The sequence below is a fragment of the Coloeus monedula genome, assembly GCF_965178545.1.
Source record: "Coloeus monedula genome assembly, chromosome: Z".
Lineage (NCBI taxonomy): Eukaryota > Metazoa > Chordata > Aves > Passeriformes > Corvidae > Coloeus > Coloeus monedula.
Genome location: NC_138822.1, coordinates 8,787,753 through 8,800,177, shown reverse-complemented (window position 1 = coordinate 8,800,177; position 12,425 = coordinate 8,787,753). Strand labels below are relative to the sequence as shown.

The window sequence follows — 12,425 nt, the reverse complement described above, 5'->3', positions numbered from 1 at the left end:
TGATATGTTATGACTGCACAGTTTAGTGCAAAGTTCTTGTCCATGCTGCTGATAAAATGATGAAAAATATGTGGAGTCATGTTCCAAGAGCGTCATCATCAAGTTAGCTCTTCCTGGACTGATTATTCATCTTTGCTCATGCAGATATTGTCCCAACATCAGCCTTTTTCACAGTGGTAAGCCTCTTTGCTCTTCATATTAATATTTATGCTAGAAAAACAGGCAGTTCAAATGACTTCACATTTTTGGAAAATATAACATAGGCCTTTGTGCTAGGATTGAGCAAGACAGAGCGAGTCAGTCTGATGCTTCTTTAAATCTTCCTAGAAAATGAGTGTTGATTTTCTGCCTTTCATCTTAGGCAGAGACCTGGTGGTTAACAAAGTATTTCTGGAGATTAATGTCAGAACCCCACTGTCATATTTCCCCACTGTTGTATTGCCTTAAAAGAAAGGCACTTTTAGCCACCAATGCCAACCTCTTCTGCTCCAACAAATGCATCTGTTAAGAAAAGAAATACTATCAGCAGGGCAACAGGTGGCATATTACAGCCAAACTTGAAAGGTTATAATAAGGGGGAGTGTGTGTGAGTGAGAAGAGAAAAACTGGAAAAGAGGGGAATAGAATGAAGGAAAACGCAGTGGCAAACATTTTTGCCTATTGCTGCACTTACAGACAGCTGGAATAAAGGTCTGGTGACTTTGCAACACTGGGGTAGGGTACTGCACTGGAAATGCATTTGCCCATTGTACTGCTCTCTGTTTGCTTAGAAGGAATTCAGAAGGGATTTGCTTTCTCTTGTTTCATGAGCCCCACGCTTTCACACTGACCAAAGTGGATACACACCAGCTGGCCATGTCCATCACCACCACTGGGTGGGAGAATTCCTGATTATACTTAGATCCCTCAGACCCCACTCTGTCACTCGTAGAGAAGCTCTGCTTGCACACCGCTTCCGAAATGCAGCCGGCTGGGAGGTCCGCACGCCTTGCCTGAAGGAGCTGGATGCCTTCTGGATCAAACATGAATGACCTGCTGAAGGTGCCCCTGTTGCACGTCCTCACCCTGGCAGCCCTCAGCTTGTCTGAGACACTTCTAAAAGGTTTGATTGGAGGGGCTTTTTCCCTGCTCTACTTCTGCTATTTGCTGAAGAATGTTTTGCAAAGGGGAAGGTGTCTCTGGTAATAGTGGGGTGGGTGGTGCAGTAGTGTTCCCAAAAAAGATGAAAATGGTCTGCTTTCAGTAGTCACTTCACTGCTGTTAGTAGGATACCAGTGAAAATATTTTCATATTTGTGTTTGGAATTGAAGGTTCTTTGTCTATGAAGAGCACGTAGTCCATTGTAACAGGCAGGGGAGACCTTTGGGTTCAGCCTGGGGGGAATGTACATTTCTCATGTGAGAGAGAGCTCAGAAGTGTTAATGGCTGGTAGCACCAGTTGCCGCAGAGCCAGAGATTTGTTGTGTTCAGCACACCTGTGTAGGTTTATAAGTATATAAAGCTTCAAAAAAAGTAAATACCTATGATGTCTTTACAAAGAATATGTATATAAATACAAATACGCCCTGTTTGTTATAGCATATATGTAGAAGTTGTGATACCTTCTTCCTATCTTGTGTGCACGCATGCATATGGGCGTATGCACACGTACTTTTAGCCAACTAAAGAATTGGAATAAAAAAATCTGTTTAGAAAAGTCTGTGAGCTATGAAGTGCAATCGTGGTCTTCTGGAAGTACTGTTTGGTTAATCTGCGGACGACAATTTTTGCTGAATGGTGATTGTCCAGTGCGATTCAACGTTTACTAGAAACTTTGCAGCTTCAGGAAAACAAAATGAAATCTTAAGGGGAATGCCAGTATTACATGTTAGGCCAACATTGCTGCTCTTGAAGGGCTATGTTCTTAGAATTGTTAGTCAGGTTATTCTCAAAATGAAAAAAAAAAGGAAATAATGTATCTTCTTTATAAAAACGTTTTGAAATAAAAATGTTAATATTTTCCTAAGGCACTAAAATAAGTTGGTGAATTTTACGCTTTTTGAATGTTGTGGTAAGACAAGTGGTATTAGAGAGACAAGAAAAACAAAGAGGACAGGGATAGATTTTTTTTCTGGTGTCACAGTGTGATGAACAGATACGTACCATTTTCTAGGATGTTGCAGCTGAGCCAGTTTTTACCAGAGGAACTGCAGTTTCTCCAGGTATCTTCAAAGTTGCAGAGGGACTGGTTCTGTTTTCTGCATTTTGTTGTTTGCCTGGTTGGTCTGGTTTCAAAAGTGTGAATCTGAATCCAAAGCCAAGACATTTGGAACCTTCTGGTGGGCTGGAGATAGAAGAGGATTTGGCTTTCTCATGGTCCTGTGACCAGCCTTGGGTCATTTTTCTATCTCGGGAAACTACAGCTGACATCCAGAAAAATGGCACCTGTGTGGCTTTACACATATATAAATTAATTCATTTTCAATTTATTTAAAGCCAGAAGGATACCTTAAAAATATCAGAAAGCCACAGTGTACACACATGGGAAGGCCTGGCTCCATTTCTATGTGCTGACAGATATGTCTGTACATGGTTCAGATTCTATTTTCCTATGTTAAAATTTGGTAATGCACACATCATATGTTTAGAGTGCTTTCTGGAGAAAACATGGACTGACAAGCACCCGAGCTGCTCGGATGGCGTTTAGATGTAAGCACTGTTTCAGCCATTTTGGGACTCTGCCGCCTCAGGAAATGACGGCATGTTCCACTCCCAACTGTCCCTACTTGGGTTAAATATCACAAAGGTGAAAAGAGCATATGAGAAAATGACACATCCCCATTGTTGTCATGATTGCTCTCTGAGGATGTAGAATTTAGGAAGGCAACTTTAAAAACATTTCTTTTCCTGTTACTGTAGTGCTGTCAGTTTGGACAGTATTTTCTTGCAGCCATGAGGTTTGATTGTGCCCAAAAAGCTGCATGCTGGCTTTCAAGAGGTACCAGGTCAGACCATGTCTATGCAATATTCTGTCATCTATTGAATTAAAGACCCACCTTAAAAATATTTAACCATTTCTAGAGAATTTATTTAATATAGAAACCTGACAGTTCTTATTTGCCCAAAGAACAAAATACTGGTTATATACAAATATATATACAAAATATATTTGTACCAGCTCTTGGTACAAATGTAACTTTATTACCTGTGAAAATGACTGTGTTTATCCTTACAACAGTTATAAAACTGGTTGCTTTGAATTATCGTTGCTGTAAAAATTTACATTTCTCAAGGTTAGAAAAGCATCCTTCCAGAGATCAAGGAATGTGGACAACAGCAACAGAAACATACTATATAAAATTAGATTGCAAAACTCTGGGGTTAATGTCATCAAATCCCAATAAACTCTGTCATGAAATAGCAATGTCTCATTTGCAGTAGACAGGATAACCATCGATGGGGGTTATTATCCTAAGACAACCTCCAGTAGAAGGTAAATGAATGCTTTATGGAAATCTTCCATTTGGTTTCACTGGCATGGGATTCATCTGGGGTACCATACAGATGATTATTTTCTGTCTAATGTAACTCAAAAAGACCCGATAAAGTGATGCATGATACACTTTGAAACAGTGATCTTAAACAATGAATTAGTCACAGACTTGTTTCAAATGATGTTTTGTTCATATAATCTTTAGTGCTGCCTTAGATACAGTTTCAAGATTTACAAAAGTATAGTTGTTATTGTTAATCAATGATACAATGAGAAATCTTAAAATTTGGAAGTATTATTGAGGCATTCATTCTAATGAAATGTCAAAAGCGTTTAGAGTTTTACATAAACCTGATAGTGGAAGCTGATCCTTTATTCCTCTAGCTTCATTCGGGCAGAACTCCAAAGACATTCTAACTTTGACTTCCATGTAAATTGAAAAAGCATTAAGGTATAGACTTTCTATTATTCTCAGTCACTTAAATCTGAGTGTGTTCTCTTTTGCCCTTTCCTTAGGGAGGGAAGGGTAAAACTGATGTAGTTTATTTTTTGCCTGAATTTGAATTTTATTGTACTAAGCAGGGCCAGTAGAATCCCAACACAGCAGTTGGGATTCTCTGTGAAAAAGTAATGGGCCAGATACTGCTACAGACAGTGAGGAACAGGAGGAGTCCTGAATCCATGATAAATTTTCAAGGTGGTGTTTCAGGAATACGGTAAAATCAGTTTATCTCAGCACAGTTGTCACTGAAATCCAGTCCAACAAATATGGATATATGTCCTTTGCAGCCACTGATCAAGTAATGTAAGTTTTTTTGGAGGCAGTGGCTGCAATGAATACCATGAACAGAGAAAGCGAGTGGCTAGGCTTATGCTTTGATCCCTCCCAGCTGTGATTCAAGTCTTTCACCAGAGCAATGGCAAATGTTTCTAAAGATACTTTCAAGTAATGCATGACAACAGGTCTGTGATAATGAGCATTAGACATAGCTATTCAACTTCTAACCTTTGTGCTACTTGATTAGAAACTGTGAGAAAAAGAGATTATGTCCTAGTCAGGACACAAATCTGAATGACCTGAATTGTCTTTGTGAGCCTGGGTCAGAAAAATATAGTGCTAAATAAGGGGGTTCGTGTTTTTATATAATAGGCTTTGGTTTTGGTTGGTTTTGTTTTTTTTAAAAGATAAATAGTTGAATGTATAAATCCTGTAATAATGACAAAGAAGCCCAAATCTCATGCATTAATGAGGAGGCACTGTTCCCACTCCAGGGGCAGGTCAGCTTGCCTTCAATTTGTGTGCTGCCGCTTGCACTTCCAGCCTATGCAATGCCACCCTCATAGCAATGGGACAACCTCACCTGTGTCCTTGCACTATGCTCGCCCAGTGCTGTGAGTCTTGAGAAAGAGGTGGGTCAGATACATAGGACACACTGAGCTTGTTGGAGCTTAGTTTGCTCTATTTTGCACGTTATGGAGAGACTTCAAGGGACATGCCATCGAGTGACCCTGCAGGGACATGGCTCCCTCCACCAAAGGTGTCTGGCAGGCTATGTAGCTCTCTCCAGGAGGCACCAGAGGGCTTTCACATTTTCTCTTGTTCACACAGCTCCCTTGATCAGCACTCCTCTGGAAACCGTGGATGCCCTCGTAGAAGATGTTGCCAAGTTTGTCTGTGTAGTGGAGTCATATCCTGAGCCGGAGATTACGTGGACACGCAACAGCATTCCCATCAGGTAGGGAGCAGCCCCAGCCCTCACCAGCATTTCTGCCAAAACTGGCAGTGTTTTCTTTCATGATAGAGGAGATATCTGGAAATATAAAAACAGGTCTGTGTCAGGAGAGAGTATGAGTGCTGTAATTATATAAGATTCTATGTTTATGAGGGAGTGATAAGAGCACTTGGGGACTGCTCTTGCAGCTTCACACACTTGAGCTCACAGAGAGTTAGTTTCCGCTGCAAGGTATGCAAGTAGTTTTCTCTCTGGATTCAGACAATTTGGTCTGCTCTGTTCCTCAGTTTATGCACGTACGAAGGAGGAGGATGCTGTATAATATTTAAAAGGAGCTTATCAGGACTTGTCTGTCTCAATGTGCTTGGAAACTTTGCATGGAAGGGATTGCGCTGTGCCCTTCTTGTTTGCTTCTAGTTCTGGATCTGGAAATTGTCTTCTCATTGTTACGCCCTGTCAGACATTAGCCACCAGGCATCAAGGTGTCAACAAAGAAGGCAGCCTTCTGGAAGTGTGGAAATGTGTTATGGAAGCTACCACCATTGCTTTTGCTCTTTTGCTGTAGACAGGTTTCTATGAAGTAAACTGTATTTGATCTTCTAGCTCTGAAATCACATTACATCTGCCACATGCCTTCATATAGATTTCTCATTCTAAATGGCTGTAAGTGACTCCCTCTGTGAGGGAAAATGCAGCACAACCTTTGCATGACATGGTCAAAACCTGTTCTCCACAGGAGATGTGCATGTTGGGCAGATGGTTACCTGAAGTATGGTTCTCTCTATTGTGGTCAAACATCCAAAGAGCCTTTGGACCACTGCCCTAGGAGGCTCCAAGTAAGTCAGCAGCAGAAGGAGGTCTCACTGCTTGGAAAACTGCTTTAGAGTAGGACAAAGCAGAAAGTTGCAAGTATGCATAAAGGTTTTCAGAAATATATATATTTTTTTCATTGTCTGCATTCTCAGCAAAATTTGGCCCTAATCTCCTGACCCTGGCTCTGTTCCAACATGGAGGTCTGAACTTCTATGGATGTTATTTCCAAATCAGGTCACCTTTCTCCTAATTCCTTCCCCATCAGTGACGCCATGAGTGAAAATCAAAGCAGGGAGAGAAAGCCATCCATGCAGGACTGTGTCTTTCTCACCCCATGTCTTTAAAAATGATCACTCTCTATGTGTTCTAAGATAATATGAAATGCAGATCATTTATCGCCTCAATCCCCTCTTCCAGAAGCCCAACATGTCTTTCTTAAAGCCCTCCCACTCTCTGTCTGAGACACAGTATTTTGACCAAAACGGAAAATAAAGATAAAAACACCTCTGCTGTTAAGGCCTTAGAGCTCAGGCGCTTCATTCCTTTACTGGGACTTCTGAAGCAGCATTAATAACAGCAAGTTATTATACTTTCACAAGGCTGTGTAGCATTAGTATTCAGTACTGCTGGATAAAAAAGCTCAGACCAAAGACAAAGGAATAAATAAGCTGAATATATTTCTGTTACTTCCTAAAAACTGAGATGAAACTCTTTGCACAATGGAAAAGCATCAGATGAGAAGACATTTTTTCTGAAAAATAACACCATATAAATGTACTTCTGTGCCTCTGTGTGTGTGTGTATCACACTTCTAAGGGCCTAGTTATTGCAAGCAATTAACATCAGTTATTTAATTTCCAAAATTTTCTTCTCTTGCCATGGTCCCAGCATCCTGGACAGACAGGAAGGTTAACCTGCAAAACGAAACAGTATATCAACTCTTAACTTCAATGGGAATAGAGCCTGGGCAGAGACTACAGTCAGCACTAGTCTTCTGGATGTGCCTTTCCTTTTGGCATCAAAACTTGTGCAAGTAAACCAGCAGGTGCCGTGTGCCGAGTGAAATGGTTTCCTGTCCCATCTTCCAGAACAGGGCTGCCCACAGCGAGCCTTCCTTAGGGAAAGAAGGGAACAGAGTCAGCATGTCTTTTACACTATGGATGACTTCATGGCACTCTTTTTTCCCATCTTGAAAAAGTGGAGGGAGATGTAACACTGAATGGTGAAGTGCTGTTGAAAGGAAATACGTGCCTGTAACATCATAAATGGTACATTCAGATTAGTCAGTGACTACTGTACAATTTGTAACAGTAAAAGGCAAAACATGACACATATAGCAGTCAGTTTGTGATTGTGTCTGGGACACAATCCTCAGATCAGAACTCTTGCCACTCTTCATCGGAATCAAAGTCCAATTGCATGAAAGTGCTTCCTAAAAGCATCAACAAAGGTGTGAAAATAAAACACAAAGAAATTTACTCGTGCTTATTCATACTATTTTTAAATATTTATTATACTTTTGCAGTTTTGCAATAGAGATCAATAGTTTAGCCCTCTGATTTCTTGGCATCTTTCTGCTTTCCCTGGCTCTCACACTTGAATACACACATCCCCCCTACTCACACACCACACTTCTCTCATCATGCTCACATGTAAAATTGGTCTTTGCTACACATTTGTTGCAATGTCCCATATTTTTGTTGCTCCATCTTCAGGGGTTTCTTCATTTCTCTGAAATCTCCCGGTTAAAGCCTGCTGTCATTAAAATACAGCTGTCCTTGAATCCTCTAAATTTCAGATGGCTTAAGCATATTTCTTCACTAGTTTGTTGTTTGGTTTTTTGTTCAAAAAAAAAATAGACAAAACCACTCCAGTACGTAGACACAAAAGGGTATGGTTTTTGATTTGTGTCTTTTTTCACAACTGTAAAAATATTTCCATAACTTTATCTGTTTAATTAAAAAAAACCTCCTTTTTTTTTTCCCCTGAAGAAGGAAAGCTTCCGCCAGCTCTATTTCCCATACAAGCAGTCTTTGGCTTGCACTGAGCAATTATACCTTAAACAGAACCTAGCTGGAAAAGATTATTTGTGCTCATGCCTGTCCTTGGCCAGTCAAAACCCCAAGCGTGATACCTACTTATGTTACCAATGTCTGGTTGGAGGAAAAATTGCTGCTACACTAGTGGCAGTCAGGAACTGCATGGTCTAGTGAGAACCTGAATCTTAAGGCTGAACTCAACATTTTCAGCACCTTCCCTTCTGCTTGCATGTTGAAAATCAAAGGTAAAGCTTATTGTCACTTGTAGTGCCATCAGCAGCCTGCATATCCAAATGCAATTCCCTCTCTCCATCCCCGGTTGTCCCTGACAATTTGTGCTGTGCCCTGCAGGCTGTTCGACACACGGTACAGCATCCAGAGGAATGGGCAGCTCCTGACCATCCTGAGCGTGGAGGACAGTGATGATGGGGTGTACTGCTGCACAGCAGATAACGGGGTTGGAGCAGCTGCGCAGAGCTGTGGGGCTCTCCAGGTGAAAATGCGTAAGTGGGAATGCAATTTCTTCCTGACGCCATGTGAGTGTTTAATCAAAAGCCTGAGCAGACTTCCGTGCATGGCACCTGGGGATCCATGCTCAGTGCAGACCCATGTTCTTGTGAAGCTGGGTGCAGTCCTTTGAGGCAGAGACATCACATGGCATATGAGATCATAACTTAATGCAGCTGTGGTAATTCACTTTGAATAACACACACTTGTTCTAGGCTCAGAGGACAAAACCTGATGCTTTGAAGAATGCCCTTTGTGCAAAACTCTGTAAAAGAGGCACATTTTGGCAGATTAAACCTCTGCATTGATCCCTGGCGAATTTTAAATGTAAGATTTCACTAATCAGGTTTCTACCTGAGGATGTAAAATTCAACTAAATTATGTTCAGATGCTCTCAATAATAGTGTTTAATGGTCTGGAGCATCATGTTGCAAATTTCATCATCCCACATGGAAGGCAAAAAGCTTGTTCTTGCCTATGAACAGAGATATGTATGTGCCAAACTCAGTAAAGTTGGACTCACGTGGCTGGATTTATTTACACAAATGCTTTAAAGGGTACCAGAGATATATTCTGGCTAAAGCATCTGGTTGTAGGAAAGGATTTGCTTGTGCTAATGAGATGACCCTCCTGGTCTGGTAATTCTGGAGCTCCACAGCATCCCAGTCACTTGCAGGTGGTGGCCAGGAGGCGATGTCTCTGAAGCTTGTTTTTCCTGTTGGTTCGTTACCATGCAAGGGACTCAAAATGTCAGGTCTCCCAAAATATGGAGATGATGATCTTTTATACTCTCAGCTCAGAGTAAGATAGGCCATGTTTCTTTTTCAGTAAAATGAATTTAAATTTATCCCTTATTAACTTCAAGGGAGTTTGACTGCTTTTTCTTTAATGCTGCATTGTCCTTTTCACTAGCATAGTTATAAACCCTTCAGTTAGGGACATTAATTGAGTTTACATACTCTTCTTGTTGAGCTAGAGGCAAGCCTGAATACTGTTTCAAAATGAATTCAATCCGGATCTGAGCTTTCAGAGAAGACAGTGTTTACTCAGTGAAGAGTGGCAGAACCTGGAATGCTAACATTCTTCAATACTGGAAATACTCTTATCTGAATTTGGGTTTTATCCCAGGCCCTAATTCAAATGACTGTCGAACTCCACTCAGGAAAACAAATAACTCATGCAAGTTAGCTGCTTTTGCATCTGTAAACTGAAACTGAATGCTGTGCTGAAGAAGGATCTTACCAAGGCAGTCCATGACAAAGAAAGACTGCTCTATCTTCCAGCAACACACAGAAAAAGCAGCAGAATTGTTGATGTTATTTCTGAATTTGTCTTACTATGTCTTAGCTTCTTTCCAACTTTAATTTTTAGCTTTTAAAATTTTAGGACCCAAAATAACCCGTCCACCTATAAATGTGGAAATAATAGAAGGGTTAAAGGCTGTTCTTCCATGCACTACAATGGGGAATCCAAAACCTTCTGTTTCGTGGGTCAAAGGAGAAACAGTTGTAAAGGTGAGTAGAGAATGGTTTTTAGTAATGCTAATTATTTGTAACAGTACTGTGTTAAATGTTAGCATTAGTTACAGTATTTAGCTAGTACCTAGCTAGTAGCTAGAAAGGAAACATTTGGAAAAACAGGGCTCATCTCATAAATATCTTCATCTGCAATAAATCTACATACAAACCAAATGTTCTCTGTGTATGTATATTTTATATGCTTGTTACTACTTAGTATGGCCAAATACTGATGAAAGCATTTGTGAGCATTCTCTTAAGTAAGAACTCTTTCAAAGCTATAATACACTGATCTGCAAAAATAGGGATGGGTGAGTATGTCAGGACAATGCTGAGCAGGAAGAGCTGGCCCCAAATCCTTCAATGGTAGGACAACATGTATAGTCTTCATGCATGTAAGCCCAATCTTTGCAAACAAATTTTTGATGCTGTTTGTGTGGAGCCTGAATGTAGAGTCCTCACCTCAACTGCTCCTTCCTCTGGCAGGAGACTGCTCGCATTGCTGTCCTTGATTCTGGGAATTTAAGGATACACAATGTTCAGAGAGAAGATGCAGGACAGTATCGTTGTGTAGCCAAGAACAGTTTGGGCACAGCCTATTCGAAACCTGCAACTGTGGTGGTGGAAGGTGAGTAACTTTTGAACCAGGCTCAAGCTCCATGTGCCAGCCCCTTGTGCATACCCAGTTAACTTGAATTAAACTAAAGTATCATGTTGATGTCCACAAAACCATCCTAGAGGATGATAATAAAGGAAAGGAGAGGAGAGGAGAGGAGAGGAGAGGAGAGGAGAGGAGAGGAGAGGAGAGGAGAGGAGAGGAGAGGAGAGGAGAGGAGAGGAGAGGAGAGGAGAGGAGAGGAGAGGAGAGGAGAGGAGAGGAGAGGAGAGGAGAGGAGAGGAGAGGAGAGGAGAGGAGAGGAGAGGAGAGGAGAGGAGAGGAGAGGAGAGGAGAGGAGAGGAGAGGACAACTTTGCCCTTTGTGGACATGAACATTTTCTGCCCACTAAATGAACATCAGATTGATTTTTCAGTTTCTGGTCTTTATGTGCTCTATGTCCAATTCTTATGTACAGAAAGTATTTGCTTTGTGGTGAGAGTCACCACCAGTTTCAGAGTGCTGAGAACAGTGGAATGCAGGGGAACCTAAATGTTGGCAACAAGGCATTTCATCCTCCTGAATCCTATAAGAGAATTTGGGTTGGGAAAGGGCTTGTGGAGTGAGTGGGGAATGACTGATTTAGTAGATGAATGAATTTTTAGTTCTGATCCAGGATGACTGTACTGTAGAAGGTGGAGAAGGGTCTTCATTTACCTAGTAAGCTTCAAAATACTATTGTAGGTTACATTTGGCTTGGAACAGTCAGAGATTACTTAGTGTGCAATCCCATTTCTAAGAGGAGCATAGACTTTCTTCTGGGAGCAGTATAGAGTATATTAGATTGAACTACACATTTCTGTAGATCTACTGTTTTCCGAAAACATGCACTAATTTTTCAGGATTTTTTTTCTCCCTTTTTAATATTTATATGTACAGACTTTGTGTATGCTAGAAATTCCTTAAATAGCTTTCAAACAGGAAGGCAGCTATTCTTAATCTAGATTCAGACAGGTACTTCTCCCAGGCAGTGAGGCAAACTGAAAACAGCTGGATCTGGATGTGAACAGCTTGAGTCCTGGGTTTTAGTTTGGTCCCTGTCATTGAAACAATGGGCAAAGGCTTGTAAAGGGTTAAACAGTGAATGGCAGCTACTTGGTGCCACGCACACAAATGCCATCTCCATGCTGAAAGGCCTCCGGCACTGCAATTTTATTGTTCCAGATCTGCCAGAGCTAGTTAGGGAATCTAAAAACAAGCTGGAATTGCACCAAAAATCCAGGCTGCTAAGGTTAATGCCTTGTTTTATCTCTATCTCCAGAATTATGCAGTGGCCTGTTAATTCAAGGACTGGCAAAATAATCCACAAATACCGTGCTTGGGGTGTGTATGTGTGCTCTTTTTAAAATGAAGAAGATTAGTTCCTAATTAATCAGTGGCAGTTCAATGCTCCCGCACAAATTATCCCCTCATATTCCATTCCTGTGTTGGATAAATAAATGCTCTTCTCTAGGCTCACCTTGGTTTCTCTGGTAGGACACCTATATAATATATCTAATTTTGGGTGGCCACCCAAACTAGACTGACACATGTTTAGTTTACATTTTTGGCTTCCAAAATCCAAAGGTGTTAATCCTGACTGCAGCTTGCCATGCATGCAAATCCCTTCCGCTCACAGTATTTTAGATTAATTCTCGTGCATATTTAGCATAACTTCCTCTGCACACATCTGTGTATGCATGCAAGTAC

At 41.0% G+C, this 12,425-nt stretch overlaps 1 protein-coding gene across 1 annotated transcript in view; it reads left to right on the top strand.

Annotated features, from left to right (window-relative positions):
• Nucleotides 1-1,023: 1,023 nt before the first annotated feature.
• The window catches only part of MUSK (muscle associated receptor tyrosine kinase), a gene marked incomplete at both ends in the record, with an annotated part of 53,992 nt that continues 42,590 nt past the window's right edge, over nucleotides 1,024-12,425 (top strand). Inside the window, 5 exons of the mRNA XM_082301146.1 lie at nucleotides 1,024-1,102; nucleotides 5,082-5,208; nucleotides 8,409-8,560; nucleotides 9,951-10,078; nucleotides 10,568-10,709. Coding sequence (XP_082157272.1) covers nucleotides 1,024-1,102; nucleotides 5,082-5,208; nucleotides 8,409-8,560; nucleotides 9,951-10,078; nucleotides 10,568-10,709 — 628 coding nt within the window. The remainder of the gene's footprint in view (nucleotides 1,103-5,081; nucleotides 5,209-8,408; nucleotides 8,561-9,950; nucleotides 10,079-10,567; nucleotides 10,710-12,425) is intronic.